The sequence below is a fragment of the Juglans microcarpa x Juglans regia genome, chromosome 1S (genome assembly GCF_004785595.1).
Source record: "Juglans microcarpa x Juglans regia isolate MS1-56 chromosome 1S, Jm3101_v1.0, whole genome shotgun sequence".
In the NCBI taxonomy this organism is placed as follows: domain Eukaryota; kingdom Viridiplantae; phylum Streptophyta; class Magnoliopsida; order Fagales; family Juglandaceae; genus Juglans; species Juglans microcarpa x Juglans regia.
Window position 1 is genome coordinate 29,062,429 of NC_054595.1, and position 22,606 is coordinate 29,085,034.

General features: G+C 37.4%; 3 protein-coding genes across 6 annotated transcripts; 1 reads left to right on the plus strand and 2 right to left on the minus strand.

Moving 5' to 3' along the window:
• The first annotated feature begins 2,153 nt into the window (after nucleotides 1–2,153).
• Nucleotides 2,154–5,223, plus strand: LOC121246421 (mannose-1-phosphate guanylyltransferase 1). Its single transcript, XM_041144577.1, has 5 exons — nucleotides 2,154–2,385; nucleotides 3,321–3,453; nucleotides 3,740–3,802; nucleotides 3,918–4,157; nucleotides 4,247–5,223. The coding sequence occupies exons 2-5, from the start codon at nucleotides 3,343–3,345 to the stop codon at nucleotides 4,916–4,918; spliced, it is 1,086 nt and encodes a 361-aa protein (XP_041000511.1). The 5' UTR covers nucleotides 2,154–2,385; nucleotides 3,321–3,342; the 3' UTR covers nucleotides 4,919–5,223.
• Nucleotides 5,224–6,644: 1,421 nt separating this feature from the next.
• LOC121246375 (delta-1-pyrroline-5-carboxylate synthase) lies at nucleotides 6,645–14,645 on the minus strand. The gene is made up of 20 exons (XM_041144511.1): nucleotides 14,203–14,645; nucleotides 13,414–13,485; nucleotides 13,223–13,326; nucleotides 12,985–13,087; nucleotides 12,656–12,817; nucleotides 11,638–11,915; nucleotides 10,987–11,137; nucleotides 10,707–10,871; nucleotides 10,421–10,498; nucleotides 10,064–10,153; nucleotides 9,461–9,547; nucleotides 9,289–9,375; nucleotides 9,085–9,181; nucleotides 8,860–8,963; nucleotides 8,665–8,740; nucleotides 7,863–8,013; nucleotides 7,669–7,737; nucleotides 7,485–7,551; nucleotides 7,328–7,398; nucleotides 6,645–7,019 (listed from the first exon to the last, which is right to left on the minus strand). Exons 1-20 carry the CDS (start codon nucleotides 14,251–14,253, stop codon nucleotides 6,944–6,946), a joined length of 2,139 nt encoding a protein of 712 aa, XP_041000445.1. The 5' UTR covers nucleotides 14,254–14,645; the 3' UTR covers nucleotides 6,645–6,943.
• Nucleotides 14,646–15,590: 945 nt separating this feature from the next.
• Nucleotides 15,591–22,303, minus strand: LOC121246445 (protein YIPF1 homolog). 4 transcript variants are annotated; one of them, XM_041144608.1, is made up of 6 exons: nucleotides 22,021–22,302; nucleotides 21,096–21,135; nucleotides 20,875–20,958; nucleotides 17,682–17,847; nucleotides 16,456–16,729; nucleotides 15,591–16,098 (listed from the first exon to the last, which is right to left on the minus strand). In XM_041144608.1, the coding sequence occupies exons 1-6, from the start codon at nucleotides 22,072–22,074 to the stop codon at nucleotides 15,913–15,915; spliced, it is 804 nt and encodes a 267-aa protein (XP_041000542.1). In that variant the 5' UTR covers nucleotides 22,075–22,302; the 3' UTR covers nucleotides 15,591–15,912. The 4 variants fall into 4 exon arrangements, with proteins under 4 accessions (XP_041000542.1, XP_041000541.1, XP_041000544.1 ...); XM_041144607.1 differs by having other exon boundaries at nucleotides 15,591–16,190; nucleotides 22,021–22,300; XM_041144610.1 differs by lacking the exon at nucleotides 20,875–20,958 and having other exon boundaries at nucleotides 22,021–22,303.
• Nucleotides 22,304–22,606: the final 303 nt, after the last annotated feature.

Here is a 22,606-nt window from a genome sequence, read left to right on the forward strand (position 1 = left end):
AAATAAGAAAAACGACATGCCAAGTATCGGAAAAATGAACACCATATATATATATATGGTCAGTTTTTTTTTTGGTATTTAAAATTCTAATATAATAGAATCATCAAAAATTTAAAATATCTACAAGATTTGATATAGACTTATGATGATTTATAATACTTAGAAATTAGAATGTATTTTTCATTTCACACTATAACTTGAATATTTGATTCCAAATACTCAAAAATAATAAGCAATAGATAATTGAAATAGCCAGTCTGATGTGCTCTTATATTGGGATTATTGAAGAATTAGCTTAAAATTTATTCAGAAATGACTGTGACACTGGCGATATCACAGCCAATTATCGCCATTGGGCACAGGGTTCCCCATCTCCTTCCAGAGTCCGTCCGTTTTAGTAGGAATGGCAGTACTACTTTATCCGCAAAGCGAAGCAGCCAAAATCAGAAACAGCCTCGAAATTACGCTCTCCAAACAAAGCCATTTAACCTCCGGCTCAGCGGACGTCATCTCCCCTTCCTCCAACTGCTCAAAAGAAATCCACCAAAAGACAAAACACATGTTACTATGTGAGTTTATAATTAGAAAACTGTTTTGTTGGATCTGAGACTTTATTATTTATTTTTAAGTTAAAACGTGTGAACAATGATCAGATTTAAGATGAATATTATTGGGAGTGAAATGAGTGCACATGTGATAGGCCCACCAAAAGGCTCATAAAGATTAAAGTCTCGTTTGTTTTCAAGAAATATCTCATCTCATCTCATCTCATTATTACAACTTTTTTAAATTTCCACACAAAATAAAATAAACAATTCAACTTTTTCAAATCTCAAAACAAAAATAATATTAAAAAATATATTCTAACAATTTTTTATTCAATTTTTTAACTTTAATCTCAACTCATCTCACCTCATCTTTGAAAACAAACAAGCCCTAAAACTCACTATAAAATGATGGAAAGAGAGAGAGGATCTACAAAGACAGAGAGTTGTTCGGATATAAAGTTAAGAGGGAAGAGATTGGAACATAACAAATAGAAATAAATTAAAACAAATGGCAACAATAGAGAGAAAATGGGGTTCAGGATAATGTTTTGAATACCGTTCCGGTCAAGACACTGGAATGAAATATTTCGATACCAGTACCATTTCGAAATAACGTTTCGGAATAGTCGATATATAAATAAATTATATATATAAATTATATTCTAAAATTATTATTTATTTTTATATTTATATAAATATATTGTATATAAATATATACAATTTGTTAAAAATTTGAATTCAAGTTAATAAATTGCCTTGGCCTCCTAGGCCAACTTTTATATAGGAGGTCAAAGCAATACATTAGTAATTCTTAAGCAATGTGAGACTTAACAGGAAGTCTCACATTGCTTAAGAATGACTATTGTATTGTCTTGGCCTCCAATATAAAGTTTAAGATAATTCAAAATACAATTCCAATGAATTTATATTTTTTTGAATAAAATTTATAATTATATTATATTATAATTTAGATCTAAAAAAAATTATAGACCCAATGAATCACTAGATTGAGGGAGGGATGAGGCGAGGCGGGGTTGAAAAGCCTCCCCCATATGGTGCGGGATGGGAGGACATCGCACCATGCAGGTAGCACCCCTATCACATACCACAATGTTGATATTCACTCGTGACAAAATAATGCACCAACAAATATAATATTACTTCACATAATTATTTATGATTGGTATTATTCATGGTGACATCTTATTTTTAATTAATCATTTATCATCTTATATAATATTTAAAAATTTATGTATTATTTATTATATATCTCATTTCATATTAAAGTCTCGTTTGAATGTTGAGATGAAATGAGAAATTTATGAATAATAATAAAATAATTTATGAATAATAGTAAAATTATTTGAGTAATGATCTTTTGTGAGGTTTAAGAAAGAGAGCAAAATTTAAATAAAAATATTATAAAATAAAAATATTGTTAAAATATAATTTTTGTTTTAAAATTTGAAAAAATTATATTATTTTCTTATTTTGTTTAGAAATTTTAAAAAATTAGAATGATTAGATGAAAAATTTTAAAATTTTAAAATATTTATATTTATAATATTTAAATATTAAAAGAGATAAGATAAGATGATCAGATCTCAAATCCAAACGCGCCTTAAATGAAACGAGGATTATGTTTTGGGCTCTGAAATCAACCATGTGTCGCGCGCGTATAAATATCCATCGAGTCTGAGCATAACCAACGCTCTGTTTAGTCTGTACAGCTCAGACCCATCACCGACGGTACCAACCGTTGGGGGTGCTAGTGAAATAAAATCCCCGTTCTGTAGGTTAGGCTGGTTTCGAGGTCTTGATCCGGTGCGAATCTAAGGTAAGATTGCACGTAGACTTCGTTGCTAGTGTGAGTCATTGGGAATTCTGTGGGATGCCTGCTTTGATTCATGATCTCAACGGTGCTTGGAGTTCTATACCGCTTCGTTTGTTTAGGTTTTTGAGAGGTTTTGCTTGTGGCTATGAACGTTATCTTAAATGTGTTTCGAATTTGATTTCCTGTTGAGTGGTAAATTATTTGTTTTGATTGGTTTGATTTGATTTCTGATTTTGCTCGTTCTTTTTAATAAATTTTGTGCATACTTCGATTCCATTTCCTTTTAGCATATTAAGTTGCTTGAATGAATTTGGCGTTTTTTGTTCGGATCTGATAATGATAGCGTTTTCAATCGTGCTTGGATTAAGCCACTGTGCCTCTTTTCCCCTTCTCCAGAAAAATTCCAATGGAAATAATAATTTGTCAAATTTCTTGGCTATTTCTCAGAATCTCAATAAGTTCGTTCTCGGCTTTGTCACGTCAGTATATTAAGTTTTGGTTTTCTTCTGGTTATTTGACTCATGACTGAGGTTAGTTCTTCTACGCTTAAGTGATGCTCTGAATAAGGACTTCACGGAGGATTACGATTCTAGTACCCAATCCCAACTAATAAGAGTGGGTTTTTAATGAGTTGATAACCGATCCAAAAAAAAAAGTTTTTAATTAGTTGATCTCTTACAGAAAGGATCCTGCTGAATTGGCATGGATAAACATTTGGAAGTATGATTTTATTTGGCATACACCAATCAGAATTTTCTTCCCCGAATTAAATTGTTTTTTATTTTAAAAGAAAATGTTGGTGATGTTGATGCTGCTGAATTTTTGGCATGGATATACGTATAGGAGACTGGGGATCTATCTACTATCCATACGAGTATTTTCATTTTGTACCATTCTGTATTATATTTTTTCTAAGATTCTGACTATGACCTCAACAGGAAGAGCGAGCGGCATATCACAATGAAGGCACTTATTCTCGTTGGAGGGTTTGGAACAAGGCTGAGGCCATTGACACTAAGTGTCCCCAAGCCACTTGTTGATTTTGCCAACAAACCTATGATCCTTCATCAGGTATTTCTTCAAGAGAGTTCTCTTCTTTTGATTTCATGTTTGAGGTTTACAATCGAGAAGCAACTCATGTTAACATGGAAAATGCGGGAAGCATTAACTTCCAACGGATGACCAAGTACCACAGTGCTCCTTCATCATGTAGTGAGCATCCATGTAGATTTTGTTAGCTAATTTCTTAGGCCCTCTTGTGGTAATATTGCTCGTTTTCTCTCCCCATCTTCCCCCTTCCTCACTCTGTTTGTTTGTGTTAACTGTAGGTTGACATTTATTTTGAATTTTTCCCCAGATAGAGGCTCTTAAGGCTATCGGAGTCAGTGAAGTGGTTTTGGCTATTAATTATCAACCAGAGGTGACGAGATGAAAGCTTCTATATTACTTCAACCGTAAAATGCTTATTTGAGTATAAAGATTGATGCTTCTGAAGTTTGGAGAACTAATAATGGGCTCACTCCTTATTTCTGCAGGTGATGTTGAACTTCTTGAAGGATTTTGAAACAAAGCTTGGGATCAAGATCACTTGCTCGCAAGAGACCGAGCCACTTGGCACTGCTGGTCCTCTGGCTCTTGCTAGGGACAAACTAATAGATGAATCTGGTGAGCCATTTTTTGTCCTCAACAGTGATGTTATAAGTGAATACCCCCTCAAGGAAATGATAGCATTCCACAAATCCCATGGAGGGGAAGCGTCCATAATGGTCACTAAGGTACACTTGTGTACAACATTTAGTTTATTGAAGACATGTTGAAACCCTTAGACAAAGTTGTCTGAAAGTTACTTCTTCTTATCATGTAGGTGGATGAGCCATCAAAATATGGTGTGGTGGTTACGGAAGAATCTACTGGGAAAGTTGAAAAGTTCGTAGAAAAACCAAAACTATTTGTCGGTAACAAAATCAATGCTGGAATTTACCTGTTGAACCCCTCAGTTCTGGATCGAATTGAACTGAGGCCTACCTCAATTGAGAAAGAGGTATTTCCGAAGATTGCAGCAGAGAAAAAGCTCTATGCTATGGTGCTACCAGGATTTTGGATGGACGTTGGACAACCGAGGGATTATATTACTGGCCTGAGACTCTACCTAGACTCATTGAAGAAGAAATATCCGTCAATGTTGGCCACTGGCTCCCACATCGTGGGGAATGTTATAGTAGATGAGACCGCCAAAATTGGTGAGGGGTGTCTGATTGGACCCGATGTTGCAATTGGCCCTGGTTGTGTTGTTGAGTCTGGAGTTAGACTCTCTCGCTGCACAGTGATGCGGGGAGTCCGCATCAAGAAGCATGCTTGCATTTCCGGCAGTATAATTGGATGGCACTCCACTGTTGGGAAATGGGCCCGAGTAGAGAACATGACCATTCTTGGGGAAGATGTACATGTCTGTGATGAAATTTACAGTAATGGTGGTGTGGTTTTGCCCCACAAAGAGATCAAAGCAAGCATTTTGAAGCCAGAGATCGTTATGTGAGGAGGGGATGTTGGTGAAATTAGTTTATTTGTGTTTGGGAAGTAGTAAGTTATTGCCACTGGGTCTGAAATGTGTTTGTTCTTTTCTCATCTCTACAAGGTGTATAAAAGTCGGTTTCTGGAATTCGGAGTGATGTGAGTTAAAAAGCTGAAGGGTCAGTTACTTTTATGGAGGGCATAATCATGCACATCGATGTGATGTTTAATCATTGGTGTATATGTAGGAATAAATTATTTGTTGGTTTGTCCAACCTTGTGGAACTTATCATCAAGATGGATCTTTATTTGTGTAACATTTTTTAATCAGGTATCGGTGCAATGTCCCAGTGTTTGTATTGAATGAATATGGTCGTACACATGTCGGTAGCATTGGCTTGAATATTCTCTCTTTTTTCATATATTATTTAGAGGGACAGCTTTTAAACCTCAAACTACAAACAGCTCAACTCAACAGAAGTTTGTCATGCAATTTCTCTCCCATTATATCATCACAATGGATGGAATGGAGCAGATTTGGCTTGATTTTCACCTTCTTACCAAAATCTTCGTATATTTTTTCGAATTTTAGCCGGGGTAAAATATAATTTTTATTTTTTTATTTTTTAAAAAAAAAAAGCCAAAACTTTTGGACTGTTTATGGCTTTATGCCCCCATCCACTGCTACATAAAGTGGCACCGGCAGTTTAGACAGAAGAAAAGGAGAGGAGAATGCGTGGCCTACCATGTGAAGTTGAACTACCTACTCTGCAACATAAACATGTTGTAATTATAAAATGATATAAAATAGTAATATTAATAATAATAATAATAGAAGCAATTGCAACCGGTGGCTATGCATTAAAAATAAAAATTAAAACACGTGCAATTCCTCACGGACCCCATGCACAACCCTTTTCGCTAGAAATTAAAAATAAAAAGAAAACTCGAAAAATAAATGAAAAAGGAGGGAGAAACGGAGGAGATGATTTGATCCTCAACACAGAGCAACTTCCGTTTGACTAGTTGCAGAGCGGCCAGTCTGTTCCAGAGTCACATGCCCCCCCCCCCCCCCCCCCCTGCACGCCAGACATTTTACGGAAGGGTCGTGACGTGCCCCTCTGGCCACGGCTTTACATATGGATAAAGTAAGAACATGCAGCACACCAGCAATAATTATTTTGGGTCACCCCACCACCACACATAGGTACCTATGTGTCGTATGATGTATCTGTCGACCCACCACCGTTGGAATATAGAATATTTTAATATTGTACAACAATTTAATTAAATATGTACAATATTTAATTAGATGAAGATGAAATATAAGGTCGAAGTTAGCTTTATTATAACACCTCGTTAATCCGTCACTTATTTTAAATAGGTTAAAAAAATGACTTTAATTGTTTAATTTATATTTCAAGAAGAGATTAGTACAATGTTTGATTTACAGCAATGGGAACTAACTTGGTTTCCCCCTCCCCCAAATCCATTTAAGTCTGTAGACGACAATCTACGCTATCCAAAAAACAGTTTGTGTCGACTATTATACTGTTGTATATAAACATCGTGTATTTTCAAACTATTTGAGTTTCTTATTAGGGATATACGAGTTTTCTTTCAAATATGCAAATGCACATATATGATATTTTATGATATGGTGCGCAGATTTAACTCAAGGGTATGTTAAATTCATTTATTTGATCAGTTTTTCTATTTCTAGCTTTAATTCCTGGGAGTACCTAGCTTTCCTGAAAATCATCAAAGTGAAACTACTAAATCCCTATTCGATAGGGTGTGTTCTCACAAGTGCAGAGAAAAAAAAAATATACCGACTTCGATAATAAATAAAAATCTCCAAAGCAAAGAAAACAAAAATAAAAGAGTAAAAATTCGATATTGTCCTAAATCATCATACTTGAAAAGCTTACGGGGAGCATCATATGTGAACCGGGTGACTTTGAAAACCAGGATCAAATGCATTCCGGGGGCATAGGCAACAAAGTGAATGATAGAATGGACTAGTAATTATCAGGCCATGAACTCGGGACTAGTTTGCGAGGTCCTTGTGGGTGTAGACCACCCCTTTATCTCCATCAACCACTTGTCCACTTCCTCTGAGAATCCTGCATGTGCAACAAGACACTAACTTAGCTCGACAAAATATATTTATACCTTATTTTAGACTCCCTGCGAGTGCTAAGACATGTTCCTTGTAAAGCTGCATCGTTTACCTTGCTAAAATCAATTCAAACATGATGTGTGACTATGTGCATGTGATAATACCAAAGGAAAATAAAATAGTTCCATCTAAATTGCGCTAGCATTACAGGGATTGTTACTGATCGGGGGATTCCCGTGTTATTCATTGAAGGGTAAAAATGACAGAACTTTGAATCCATTAAATTTACCAACAAATATCAGTAGTTCATACCATCGTGTTGTTAACAATCCTTCAACTCCTACTGGACCTCGGGCATGAATCCGGCTTGTGCTTATCCCGACCTATTCAGCCATCATTGAAGAGAATCAAATGCAAGAGCAACGACTCAACTAATTTTCTGAATAATTGCTAAATGATGTTATTATACCTCTGCACCTAGTCCAAATCGAGCCCCATCACAAAATCTGGTACTTGCATTGTGAAAAACAGCAGCACTGCCAACAAAGCGCATCAAATGTGTTATTGAAAACATTCAAATGATGAAAAAAAAGGAATCAGGATACAGAAGCAAGAAAGGACTATATCTATTCATAATATACACATATTTCAACCTGTCAACTTGACGCAGAAAAACTTCAGCAACTTCATGGTCCTCTGCAATGATACAATCAGTGTGTGCACTGCCAAAATATGAGAGGCAAGTGAAAAATTGATACATTTCCCAATCTATAGTAACTAAATATGGATGCGTGCATAGACACGGAGAGAGAGTATGTTTTGTACTAAAATGAAAATGCTAACATGCCTTCCATGTTGATGTATATGATCAATGGCTGCATATACATCATCCACAAATTCCACAGTGCAAGCCATTGAATTGTACTCATGATGGAATGATCGTGCCTCTGGAATATTCAGCAAGGAGCTTGCTCTTGGCCCTCCATATAACGTCACACCTGCAGAAGAGGTATGTCAGTTGGCTATACTATAGAATCTTCTAGAGGCATTTTCTGCCTTTTTGTTTGTTTCAAAAGATTTAGAACTTTACTACTTGCATTTAGTAAAAAACCATTGTTTACAACACCAAACTGGAAGACACTGAAATGAAATCTCAACCTTTGAAACTGCCTCCAATTTGATCTGACACTGGAATGGAAAACCCAAGGGATATACTTTTGACACTCCTGTTGTCCCATTTTGATTCTTTTCCCTCCAAAATGGCAAGAATGCTTAATGAAGGAAAACATTTTTACCAAATTGTCCAAAGGTGACACGACTTTTAATGAGTGTCTTCATTGGTAGTTTGAAATCTTGAGGTGTGATATGGGAAGATGAATATCTATATACAGGGACTTCTTGAAAGTGAAGATGCTCAATATGAGAAAGGAGTAAATTAGTTTGAACATCATCCTCAAGTTTCTATTAAATAGAAGGTGAGGAAAGAATACTGATCAAAGTAACTTACTTCCACAAATATGGAAAAGTTAAAAAAAGAAAAAGACAAAAAAAAGACTGGCCACAGTTGATTGTATAGAGGTTCATAATATAAAGAGAAACTTAGGGTGCATACAAACACCCCCAAACTAAGCATGAAAGGAAAGCCTGACCTTCAGTCTGAAGATCAACAATAATCTCATTTAGTCCTTCAGTATGAACCAAATCCTTATGTACAAGGAGTGTTTCCTGAGAATACCAACAGAGCAACAACAGATAAGGTAAATCCAAACTTATGGTTATGATATTCAAGGTCTATAGAACTGAGAGTATCAGAAAAAAAAATATATACAATAGGTAAGTTATACCATTGCATTACAGACTGCTGGATAATCTACTTTTGCATCCAAAACAATTTTCTTTGCCATATCCATGTTAGCAGATTTATCAACGTAAACATGGCAAATTCCGTCTGGGAAGAAAATAACGCAGCTTTAGTCATTGTGTTTTCTACAGAAGGAATTTTACCCAACCTGAGCAAGCACACATTGCAGATTATACATGAACAAGAGAATATATGTAGTTTGCCTCACCAGCATGGCCCAGAACGGGAATTTTAGTCGAATTCTTGATTTGAGATACAAGTTTATTGCTGCCTCTTGGAATCACGAGATCAATTACATCATCAAGCTGACACACAAATATGAATGCTCACTTCCAACTTGGATCTAAACTCAATTAATATTCTGCTAGTGAACATGTTTAAAAGACCATCAGTTGTCATAAACTCTACACACCTTAAGCAGATCAGGAATCTCATCTCTAGAAGTCACAAGACCTATAAGTTTTCCTCCAACATTTTCTGGGATGGCTGTGGTAATGACCTACAAATTTCAAAAAGAAGGGTGACTTAATGAATGATTTAAGCAACAATAAAATAAAACCATCATTTATATGTAAGAACAAAACCTTGTGTAAGATTGCATTTGACCGTTTGGCTTCCTTTCCTCCTTTCAAGAGAAGTCCATTTCCACTTCGAATTGCTAAGGAAGCTATCTATTCAAATGATAAAACGGATGAAATGATGTTATAATCAACGGAAGAAAACACATTTACAATTCAGAAACAATCATGTTAGCTAGTGTCTGAGGCTCAGATTCTAGACAAAAATCAGTTTCGATGACTTATTGAATTAAATTAATACACAGAGTAGATTCATATTAGCCACATGCAATACCCATAATATTTCGTGCTTAGGTGGTAACAAGATTACAAATTTACATGATGATGACAATGCCAGCGTCCAGAATATGAATCACCACAACTTCGAAATATCTGCTGGTTCATTCGAATATAGCGCAAGCCGCTCGTAAAGGATACTATGTTTAAAATCATATTATTATTAGCTTGTGCTTTACTTTACAGTCGATTGAACAAGGCCAACTTAAGATTTTTATAAGTTGAACGAGGAACAACAGCCCCCAAAGGCATAAAAACCAAATAAACTCATTCACAATATCAAGAAAGTATTAAGGGCTGCAAATGGTAATCCAAACGTTAGGTCCTATATACCTGCACCAGTGCATCAGGACGAGACTCAAAAACAATAAGTAGAACGCCCAAGGGACTTGATGTTTTCTCTAGAACAAGTCCATCTGCAAGCTGGATACAAGAGTAATAACAGAATCATAACATGTTAGACTGAAAATATCTTATTTGGAATACAGATTGTAAAGCTGTCTTTCTCCAAGAAATCCTAAAAAATACCAAGCTAGCTAAAAATAGGTTGTTTCATTCATTTGTGTATGAAATAGAAGTTGCAGATTAGACTTCAAATTGATATAGAACTCCTAATATGTCTCTACCTTTGGCATTGGTATGTTAGGCAACCAAAAGCCTGAAAATATAATTACAATCACCTTTGCTCACCTGTGTTCTCTTTAGTACATGGCCAATTGGATCTTCCATGTTTGCAAGCACACGAATCGAGTTTGCAAGGCTTGAAATCTGTTATTTACAATTAATCCATTCAGAGCAAGCACTTAAGCTAGACCTTTTGCACAATAAATAAACACTATTCAACTAGCGCGATCACACCCATATCAGTGCAGGATAAAATTAAGATGGATATAAGCCAGAGAGAAAGAAAGCAGTAACAGGAATGTCAAAAAAGACAATATTTTGAGAGACAATCTTATGTTGTTTTGCGTCTTGCCTTCCCTGGCTTTAAAGCAAGCCGAGCTATCAAGGATTTTTCATATCCTGCTTGCCGTGCAGAAGCGACATCCACTTCATTTTCAGAGATAATTAGTTTTTCATTTGCTTCTAGGGCATCGGCTATGTCCAGAAGAATTTTTCTCCTATCATGCGAAGACAACGCCTGCAGAATGAGATATCATGGCATACCTTAAGTAACTTCATTTTACAAACTTAATACGATCACTCAGATCAATAGTTGATGTTTCTTCTGCAATTTAGGTCATTCATGACAATACCTGCAGCCGTCTGGAGCTTTCCCTAGCTGAAACTGCCATCTCACGTGCGCCAACTTCTTTAATTGGGGCCCATAAATGTGCATTTTGATGAAAAAGGGTTCCAATACACTCTCCTTGAAGGACTTTAATGATGTTTTCAACAGCGAACCCACTAGAAACAGCCAAGAAATCATCACACAATGAGGAAAAGCAGGCCAGCTTAAACCAAAATCAATCCCCTAACTCATACTAGTTATTTAAGTTGTTGGAAAAAGAGAGCAGCTTTTGAGATGAAGCAGCAGGAGGTGGGGGTAGGGAGGGATAGGGGATGGTGGGGAGGGCGGCATAATTTATTTAACCTAAATTGAGAGAGGAAACTTGAAAAAATTTGGAAACAGAAGTGAATGAAATGTAAATATAATATCCTGTATAGATATGTAAGATTCCCTTTCCTAGTTTAATTTACAGAAAGTACAAATGGTTTATTAAATAAGCTTATTTCTTTCTTTTTTTAAGAAAATGTTTCTGACTCAGGCTACACAGCCAAAAAAATGTTCTGAGACATTTTACAATTGAAATTATCTGAATACAAGATATTCCAGGACATATTGTCAGTCACTGCACTATGATTAACCAAGTATTGAAATACAAGCTTATAGGACAATAGTATACCTGGTGATAACAACTGGGATGCCAGCACTAGCGGCACTGACAGCAGCCTTTACTTTGGCAGTCATACCTCCTCTTCCCACCCTAGACTTGTCTCCAAAAGTAATTTCACCCAGATGTTTTTCCTTAATGTACGTATGGATTAGCTTTGAGTTTGGATCACTTGGAGGGCCGCTGTAGAGACCCTCTACATCGCTCAATAACACAAGAAGATCAGCTTTTAGCTCCAAAGCTAGTAGAGCAGCCAAACTATCGTTATCCCAAAATATACCAGAAGAATCCTGGACAAGTGGTCATGATCAGAATTATATGAATAAATGGCACAATGAGTACCACAATTTGGAATGGATGTAATTTAAGAGGCAGTCTAGGAAACATATCTTTGAAACTTGGCTATGTGCCAAAAATAGTCAAAAGATACTAATTTAAATTATATCAATGGTAAATGCCTGAATCTGCCATCTTGTCTCCCCGTTATCCCAACCCAAAAGTATTCTTTGAAATGTGGGTTCAGTGAGTGCATGTGCACATGCTTGGTTCACTTTGCAAACGACGAACAGTTTCTCCATAAAGAATAAGAAATGGATACATCCTTATCCACTGTATCCAAGTATTAATTGTCAATCCAAGTTCATCAGTATTATGTAGCAGCCTACTTTCAACTCAACAAAGACCTGATAATAAATTTTTAGTAGCCAATGAAAAGTAAATACCGTAAGGCAAAAAAGCCCAACAAGATTAATTTTGAACAAAATGTGAGAGAATTGACAGAAAAGAAGCAGCTGTAGCCCAGAGACGAAAGAAGATGTATCTCCAGAATTTTTTAAGTATTCACAGAGTCTCGTAAACAGTTTGATCGTGTTACAGCCTTACTAAGTTAGGTTGGATGGCTTCTTACACATACTACTACTTGTCGATAATAATAATAATAATAATAATAATAATAATAATAATAACGAACAGTGTGTTAAAAAAAAATTACTTTCAGCACAAACAAAGAAGCCAAAGAATGGCAGCATACCTCATATGGAGCTTCCCTGGTACTGACTGCATCATTTTCATTGAATATAGGAATAACCTTCAGAGCTAATAGTGACTTTACAGTTTCACTCAGTTGGTTTCTAAAATCTCTATCCCTAAAATCATTATCTGTCACAAGAAGCTGAGCTGATGTGATATCCAGCTGCAGGAGGGGAAAAAGTCAAAAGAGACTTTAGACATTTGATCCTAAGCATACACAAAAAAGGATGAAAACTGAAAAGCCATCGTACAGCACCCAACAAGTCTACCTAGAAAGATCAGATCAGAATCCAATACAAGAGAACAGATATAGCTCACCCATCATATTACCTGAGTAAATAAAGTGTCGTAGAGAGCCATGAGACTGTTTTGTCCAACAGCGGCACATGCCTTCCCATCAAGTTCAACTTGTGGTTTTTGAAGATCAGCAAAGCTGCAAGCCAAAAATTGCCAAGTTCTTAAAACATTCAAACTAGCACAAAACAAACACCCCCAACCCCTGGGTTCTAAGATAAGATCTGATTAACTTTTTAGAATTTGTTGTCCTAAGATGGAAGCAGTGTCCAACCTACTGTTGACTAATCTCCTGAATCGAAGCCGTTGGCGGCCAAGACCAACAGCACCAGAGGACACTACAATGACCTCGTAACCTTGGGAGTTCAATGTTTTAATCTGCATCACAGTCAAAATCTAATATTATAAAACCACCGAGCACGTTCCCAATTTAAGAACAATATAAGCTGACGTGATACAGTATACCTGCTCACACAGAGCTCCTAATCTTCCCAACGCTAATCTTCCATCAGCTCGAGTGACAACAGCAGTCCCAACCTTCAATAGTTAAAACAAAATATCAACAAACGTGCAAACGCATCAGTTTTTCAAATTTTTTGGACAAATCAAGGTGACATTACTGACGCTTCCTTAAGGTGAAAATGCGCAATAGGATTTGATAGTGAAAACCTCACAAGAAATAGAAATTATATGATTTTTGAAAAACTCGCGCTTTCTTTAATTGAGAATCAAATACAGGAAACGCTAATAAAGTTTGCATAAGAAAGAGAATAAAATAGAAGCACAGAAAAAAGGACGTCCGTTGAGGTCGTACAATAAGGAGTTTGACCAATATGTTATAACAATTGGACATCAATATTCCCTTCCATTTGTCACTAAATCCGAAATTTCTATAATCTCTCGTCGGCTTCTTTCCTCATCAAGTAACAAAAACCAATTAAAATTCTTATCCACTTCATTTCTTTCCTCATTCGATATACAAACAATGAACACGTTTTCTGAGCAATTTCAGCTGCTAACAAATACAGGAGTAAGCGTATATAGAATTGAGCAGATTGAATACATAAGCAAAGGATCAGCGAAAAGAATAGCAACTTCGAATACTGTCATTATCAGATTGAAAACGAGAGAATGTCATGTTAAATTTTCCAAAAAATCCCGGTTAAAAGGGAAGTGGCACAAACTTCATTCTTGTTTTGGTTAAACGACAGAACAGGAAGGATAATTTGAAGCGGAGAAAGATGTGAGAGAGACCTTGACAACAAGGCGCTTGACATCCTTGACGAAAGCTCGGGAACGATCCATGTCTTAGTGGTTTCGGTGGACGATTCCAACTCCGTCCGCAAAATGAGGCGACTCGGAGTCGGAGGGCGCAGCTTCTTGACAGGAGTTATAGTTTAGGTTTTTTGAGACGTCGGATATAAGCTGATGTCTGAATCCGTGGGCTCAGCTGCCTTAGCTTATTGTAGTAATTATTTAACAAAATATATTAAAATTTAATTTAATGACAGGATGCGAGGATTTTGTGGAAGCAGAAAATCAAAAATATTTTTGTACGGTCGGTCTGTGACTGAGGGCTCGGTATTGTGATGTGGCGTTTGGTAATTGGGAAGGGCAAGGGCATGAAATAGGTTAGTTTGTTTTCGAACATGACCACAGCCGGCGTATACCTTTGTCGGCCTTTCGGCTAAGATCAAATGAATACAGGCGGCGCAGGCGCTTTGGGGTTGGTAAGGATGCAACAACGTTTGTATGTCAGTTTATATATCGTGTCATGTGGCTCAGAAAACACAGGCAAAAAAAAATCCCCCTTCGCCTCTAACAAAAAATTTCACCTACATTTGGAACTACCAACGTTCAATCTGTCATGCGCTCACGTCTTGCATTTTGCTAGCAACAGTCAATCCTTGGAAGGTCGGTTCTGTGTACGTTCCTCCAAGCAACCCTCTGCAGAAAGGAAATGCTATCCAAAACAAGAGACAGAACCATTGGGCACGGGCACTCCGTTGGCTTAAACTAGAGGGGCTTGTCCCCGTAGTTTAGCCCTTACAGGGGCATGAGCAGGATTCGTCCCTACCCAAAAAGCCTTCATTGTCTTCATCGCCCAAACACTTGTTCCTTCTTTGTAGTATCGGATCAATGGCATCCAATAATACTGCACAACTCACATCATCTGCTTCCCTGTTAACAGCACAGTTCCAAAGCCATAGACATCGCTTGGAAGCGAGCTTGCCGGTGCCAAAAGAAACCATGACTTTTGTAACTCCTCGCTTGTTCAAGACCCGGTTGGAGGGCTCGGTGTCGAAAGGAAAGGTTGCGTGCGTTTACTTCGACCTCAAAAGCTAGAGAAGATGAAGAACTGCTTTTGGATCGGACTTGCTTTAACGCTTTACAACTTCATCATCCCTTTTATTCGCATTGAGAATGTAATTGGATCGTAATCTGTATATAAAAATTACTATTGGAGATTGTACTGTAACTGTTTGCTCGACTTGCCAAATTTGGCTTCATTTTAGCAGCGATCAATTCGTGCTTATTTATAGAGGACAAGCTAAGGCTTCACGTAAGCGTAGCTGATGATATCATAACTATACAACTTGTCAAAATAATTAACTATGACTTAGAAAGCGTGTCACGCATGTGTTGAAAAAGGGTAATTTCATTGTCAGCTGGTCGGGGCAGTCACTATGATAAAAATTAGCGTAGTACTAAAGATGGAGTATATTTACACAAGGTTAAAGCATAGAAAACTCAACGATTGCGTTCTCTACTCTGTTAGTATTGGTGTTGCTAAAACTGACACAGAAACACGATCACTCACATCAAAGGCACCAACCTCTCCTCATAATTCTTTCTGGTCCCGCTTCGTGACTCAGATACTTCACTATATTACAAATGCAACCAAGCGAGTAGAAGCAATCCCAACACACGGCAAACTCATCTTCCAGACAAATTCCCATCCAGCTATTGCCTTAACAAAAAATGTTTCATAAAGAAAGGAAACACACTAGTTTTAGATGTGGACACTGCACACGGCCAGCTGCATGAGCTCATGGAAAGAACCAGACCTTGATGAAGATTGCCAAAGCCATTTGCAAGAAAAATGCAGCAACCACCATCAATGAAAGATCGCTCCCCTCTATATAAGACCTGAGGTTCAAGGCAACAAAGCATGCTGAGGAAGAACCAGCAAGGATTATAATGATCCACCGAAGAAGCTCAACTGGGATGAGCAACAGAAACTGAAAAGTATTCCAATGCATATGTATTAGATTCTTCATGGTGCTCATCAATCTTTTCAAGGTGACTTCTTGGTGTCCAATCACAATGAAGAAGGCAGTTCACAATTAGGTAGAAGATAAGTTATGCAGGTTCAATGCAGAGAGTATTTCAGAGTGCACATATGCAAATCAAAGACAGTAGCCCTCTAATCTATCCAGATATAGGAGAAGAAGGGGAGGGGGGGAGGAGGGAACCAACAGCAAAGCAGAGAAGATAGCAACTTACCGAAGCCACAACAAAAACAAAGAGGGAATATCCCCACAAGCACCAAAATCGAACGAGGCTAGGTTTTGAGCCCAGATACTGGAGCAAGAAGTAAAATGCCAAGGGCACCACAATCACATAACCATAGACTGAACCTGCTGCCACATTCATGTAGCTGACATCAAAGCTCCAAGAAGTAGAGCTGTCGCTGTGTTTCTGCATTAGGTAGGTGGCACAGTTTCCAAAAGCAGCAAGCACAAAAACCAATGTAGTGGATATCCAGATAAGTCCGTATCTAAGACAAGGGAAAAAGAAAGGTCAAATATTAGATGCTCATGTAAAATCACCCTTGTGTTTGTCATCTAACCATGAGATCCCGAGCCCAGAAAGAACACCAAAAGGAAATGAATTTATCACATTATCAAAAAGCTCAGATTTAACTCCTTGAAGGATAAATATATTACTCATTTACAGAAACAATAAGCATAGTTCTGTGATTTTGTGTGAATCAGGAGGCAGAGTTAAAATGTTCAAAACGCATAAATCTTATTGTATAAAACATCTTTAACATACTTTTCTTATAATAACATAAATATTTGTAGAAAACCCACTGTCAGAATTTAGATTTATGCATAGATTAAAAAGGAAAAGAAAGAAGAGGCATTGCACATGTAATTAAATTTGCACAGAACAGTACGAGACAGGGTCATGAAACTGTGAGCATATTGAAAGCCTAAAAGTGCAGCAACTTTCAACCAACAAAATGAGGGGTGGGGAAGGAAAAGAAAGATGAAAAGGCAGAGCACCTTCCCGGATTTCTGGTTTTTATCTTAGTCCTTAGCAACAACTTCTACCGGCCCCAAATCTTTTCAAAACAAAGAAACAATCTCATTGGTGCAGTAACTCTGTTAACATGAGAGTTTTGTCTGCTTTACTATAATTGTGTTATTTGTAAGTCTAATTTCTTAGTCCTCTAAATCTTTAATCCAACTACTTACCCTGACTATATTTAGTTCTAGTTTATCATTTCATGATGCCCAAACAAGTCTTCCGTATGTGTTTTTATGAAACTGAGTTTCTAAATTAATTTTTATCATAATAGTTTACAACTCTGCATCGAATGTTAAAATATCAAAGGGATTTCCATTCAAACAGTTTTGATGCAGATACTGCCTACTACTTCCACATTCCTTTTTTCTGAAAAGTTAAAGGAGTACAAACGAGAGGAAAAAAAATGCAGAACTCACAAGTCAGGGTTAGCATCAATCTTGAGAGAAAAATCTCCGCCAATGGGATAAAAAGAACTCATCAGTCTGTTTAAGACAATGTCTGTATCGACATCGAAAAATTGTATATATGAAGAGATATTAAACACTCCCTTCCAGCCATTTGCTGGCTGTTGCTCAAACCCTTCTGCAAGGATAGAAAGACAGAGAGATCATTAAACATGATGCAAATGTTGTAGCAGTCAATGGAAATGTCTCCAGTGCCACAAAAAAGGACAGCTACAATTATTGTACTGCCTATAAATATGTATTACAAAATGACTCAGGATTTAAAATTGGGTATCAACTATCAACTCAGTGCTATAACTACCACACATTCCTTACGTAGAGAAGATGCAAGACAGTTCCAATATGTCCAAAGAATCTCCCAATCACATATATGCAGCTGCCAGATAAGTTACCGAAAATGAACTCCTGTCTGAACTCTCATTCAGCAGCTTTACCCAGTAAGGTTTTAGTCTTATGCCCAGCCAACATCTTCTGTTGCATCCAAATTAATTCATACCTTTTCCTATGATTCAATTTTATGTGAAATTGTTTCCAATGATTCAATTTGATGTGCAATTCTTTCCAATGACTCAAATTTACAAAGGAGCACAAGCGGGAATTGCTGAGTAAGAAGTTACATCAAGAAGCAAAAACTAGAAGGAAAAGAATATCCTAGTACACAAAAACTCTCTTTTCTCCATTTTTTTTCACTAACTTTTTCCTGAAATTTTTTTTTTTTTTTATAAGTAATAAGTTCATTCATTGATAAGAAGGTAGGCATAGCCCAGGTACACTAGAAGTATACATGTGATTACACCTATTTAAGAACTAAGAATAATTACAAGGAAATCATGGAAGCTGCGACCATTCCAATCAAGAGCAATGGCCCACAAAAACAAAGTCTTCCAAAAGAAACTCTTAAACTCTTCCAAGGAGCGTTCATGATCCTCAAAGAGTCTTTCGTTTCTTTCATTCCAAATACACCAGAAAATACAAATAGGAACCATCTTCCACACGGTTGCAATCTGTGGTGTCCCTGTGATCCCTCTCCAGCTTGCTAACAAATCAAACACCCTACCCGGCATCACCCATGCTATACCCATTTTACTGAGAAAATAAGTCCAAATATCTCCGGCAAACTCACAGTGTAAAAGTAGATGGTCCACCGTTTCACCACTCTTTCTGCACAAACAACACCAGTCCATAATAATAAGGCCGCGTCTTCTAAGATTCTCAATGGTCGTAATCTTCCCTAGAGCTGCCGTCCATACAAAAAATGCGGCCTTTGTAGGTGCTTTAGTCCTCCATATATTCTTCCAAGGGAAATTGTGCCTTTGATGCATAGTAATAGAGTTACAAAAGAGCATACCGAAAATTTCCCTTTTCTAGAATGTCGCCATACCATCATGTCTTCCATTGTGGCAGCAGCAGAAATATTGTACCGCATGTTCAGAAATTCCACCAATGCAGTTACTTCCCAATCTTGTGCATCTCGAGTAAGGCTGATGTTCCACTCCTGTAAACCTTGATTAATTACCCGCAAATCAGCCACCATGGCTTCTTTCTCCCGTGCAATTCTGAAAATCATAGGATAAGCATCCTTCAAGGCCGTGTCTCCCACCCACACATCTTGCCAGAAGCTAATCCTACTACCATCCCCCAAACGCAGCTGAGTATTACTAGCAAAAGAGTACCAACCTTTTCGTATATACTTCCATAGCCCCACTCCATACGTCCCCCTACCCTCTTTAGAACACCAACCCCCCCATTTCACTTCCATACTTCATGTCAACCACCCCTTTCCATAAAGCTCCCCTCTCATGGTTGTAACGCCACAACCATTTACCTAACAATGCCTTATTGAACGCCCTCACATTCCGAACCCCCAACCCACCGTCTCTCAGAGGAGAGCATACCTTATCCCACCCTACTAAGTGAAACTTGAACTCCTCTCCTATCCCACTCCACAGAAAATCACGTTGGAGCTTCTCTATTCTAGAAGCAATACTAGCAGGTAGGGAAAATAAAGATAAATAATATGTAGGGAGATTGGATAAGGTACTCTTAATGAGTGTGATTTTCCCCCCTTTAGAAAGATACAACCTTTTCCACCCGGCCAACCTACGCTCAAGTTTTTCCAGCACCACCTCCCAAATTTTCTTAGCCTTGAACGAAGCCCCCAACGGGAGTCCAAGGTACTTCAATGGCAATAAAGAAACCCCACATCCCAAAATATTCGCCAACCCTCTTATATTGCTAACATCACCAACCGCAACCATCTCTGTCTTAGCAAGATTAATCTTTAAACCAGATACTGCTTCAAAACTTTATCTCTATTTTACTTATTTTCATTGATATACTTCGATAAGTTACAAAATCTAAACAAATTGCTGCTTAGACATCTCCTCTCCACTACCAAAAACAACCTCCCATCAGAATTCTCACTTCAAGAATATTAGCAGATGATAAACCCATATTTATCCAATTGTATCGTGATCAGATCTTCTGTCTCACGTTACCATTGTGTGTGATTCCTTCTAGTTGCAATAGTTAAAAATAAACAACAGGCATCGGAGGCAAGAAAAAAACAAGCAATATGATGATATTTTCATGGAACCGCAAATCCACTATAAAACCAGATGTAATCGGCTAGATCTTTGTGATTGAATCCACACTTCTGCTATCTTTAAGTTCAAAAGACCTTAATGGAGTACAGAGAAGCTTGACCAAAATATTATCACCACCACCCAGATGGATAGGGGAAGATAAAAGGTTTTTTGATATGTTGATACACGTTAAGAAAACAGTCATGACACTAAATTCTTATGAACATGTCTTTTTTCTGTTCACTGGGAATTCTAAAGAGAATCTCGCATTGAAACTAGATGAGTCTCGTGACCAAAGAAAGGAAAAGAAAGCCATCCTATGACATGAAATGAAAGTTAAACTGCACTCTCTAAAGATATTAAACAAATAAATGAAGGTCATTACAAGGGGTGAGCAGGAGAAGAGATATTCATTTGAAGTTCTCAATTAACTTATTCAAAATTGCTCATGCTCCTCGAAAGCCTTGGCAATCATCAGGATCGCACTTGTCTAAATGGAAGATATACCAATTAAAATTTATATTTCCAATAACCCCCAGAAAGAAAATTAAGAACTATACCAGTTGGACTTCCAAGAGTTTGATAACCCCGCCCTCTTTCTCCTCTACTATTTGGAGGGAATATTTGCAAATTTGCTTCAGGGACTGCATATGAGACTTATAAGTTCAGAAGAAAGTTTTTAGGGGTACAAACAGAGAATGATTCACATATAACGGTATCTGATGACAAGAAAACACTTGAATGCATTGGAAATAAATATCTTGGAAGTATAACCCCATACCCTCATAGTTTGAAGCATTCTTTTCTTCACTGATGACAGCCTACGCAACAGAAAACAGAAATATAACAATAATAACAGTAACAATAACAATTTCGGTGGGATGTGGTTGGGTCGGGGCAGAGAAGAAATAGAAGCTTAGGCCCCGTTTGGATAGTGAAAGTGTTTCATCTCATCTCATCTCACCTTATCATTACAACTTTCCTAGATTCCCTCACAAAATATAATAAACAATTCAAAAATTTCAAATCCCAAAACAATAAAAATATTAAAAAATAATATTCTCACAATATTTTATTCAACTTTCATCTGAAACCATCTCATCTCATCTCATCTCATCTCACTATTCAACCCGCACCTAAGACTAAACATGATTTCGAACGTATATATGTGCTTTGTGCACATCATAATTATAACTAATGGGCAAAGCTCGATATAAATGATCCGGACCCAGATTTCAACCCCAAAGAAAGTAAACCTAATTTACCGCAAAACTACATATTTGGTAACTTTGGCGAAGAAGCTGCTTTGACATCATGGAACGAATCGAATACTCATAGTCACGGAATTGAGTTAAATGTTACCTATTCTAAAGTTTACAGAGTTAGGCAAGAAGTGAATACATAAATTGCGGCAAGTCCATTAGCGCCTTCCAAAAAAGGGAATATTATTTTTGAAATGTCTATAAAACATTATTCATCCACATGATCAGGCTCCTTGCTCAGCAGGAGAAAGAAAGAAATAAACTAAATGCTTCATTTTCCTAGTAGAACCATTTCGCTGAGTTGATAAATTTGCCTCAAAATTGAATACAGAAAGGAAGAAATATCAGAGTACCATGAGCAACTCACATAGAGGTCAGTTTGTGACGTAAATATTACTATTAGAAGGAAACAAAAAAAGTAAACGGAAATGGATCGAAACTTACAGGCACCGAGCCAAGCAAATGGCTAGTGGGGAGGCTTTTGGAGGACTCGTCCATGATAAAGAGAGCGATGGTAAGGTTTGGTGCCTACGAAGTCAATACGTCCCGAAGAATTTGAGTCAGAATCTGAGATTTATAAGAGCAGAAACGGGGCCACGAAATTGGCCCTAGAAATTGCTTTTCGTAGCTTGGAAGGAACGCGGAGGATCAGACCAGAGGCCGAGCGGTACTTGCTTAATGGGCGGGAGATCTTGACACGCGTGTACAAGGAATCTGAGGCACACGCAGAGTCCAGGAGTTCGCTTTATACGGTGAAGCGTGGGATGGTTACGAACTTACATAGTTACATTGGTGTATCTTGGGCTCCTCGTGGCCATAATAATTATTAAAATAAAAATTATTTTCATCATCTCTGCATCATATATTAAACATAAAAATTAGAGGTGATACCCGCCCCCTACGGGCAGGGCCACCCCTCCCCCGCCCCCCACTCCCGCATATGCGGGGGTGGGGAATGACCCCGCCCCCGATTGCCCACCCCTAATAAAAATGATGTTATTATATCTCTTCAATTTATCTTTTCTTTTTT

Coding starts and splice junctions, on each gene's coding strand:
- LOC121246421 (XM_041144577.1), top strand. CDS start 3,343: ATGAAGGCACTTATTCTCGTTGGAGGGTTTGGAACAAGGCTGAGGCCA. Junction 3,454..3,739: donor AACCTATGATCCTTCATCAG/GTATTTCTTCAA, acceptor ATTTTTCCCCAG/ATAGAGGCTCTTAAGGCTAT. Junction 3,803..3,917: donor CTATTAATTATCAACCAGAG/GTGACGAGATGA, acceptor TTATTTCTGCAG/GTGATGTTGAACTTCTTGAA.
- LOC121246375 (XM_041144511.1), bottom strand. CDS start 14,253: ATGGATCGTTCCCGAGCTTTCGTCAAGGATGTCAAGCGCCTTGTTGTC. Junction 13,327..13,413: donor TAGGAGCTCTGTGTGAGCAG/GTATACTGTATC, acceptor ACTGTGATGCAG/ATTAAAACATTGAACTCCCA. Junction 10,499..10,706: donor TTGCTTTAAAGCCAGGGAAG/GCAAGACGCAAA, acceptor TGTAAATAACAG/ATTTCAAGCCTTGCAAACTC.
- LOC121246445 (XM_041144607.1), bottom strand. CDS start 22,074: ATGGACGAGTCCTCCAAAAGCCTCCCCACTAGCCATTTGCTTGGCTCG. Junction 16,730..17,681: donor ATTGATGCTAACCCTGACTT/GTGAGTTCTGCA, acceptor CCCTTGTCTTAG/ATACGGACTTATCTGGATAT. Junction 16,191..16,455: donor TTGTTTTTGTTGTGGCTTCG/GTAAGTTGCTAT, acceptor AATACTTTTCAG/TTTCTGTTGCTCATCCCAGT.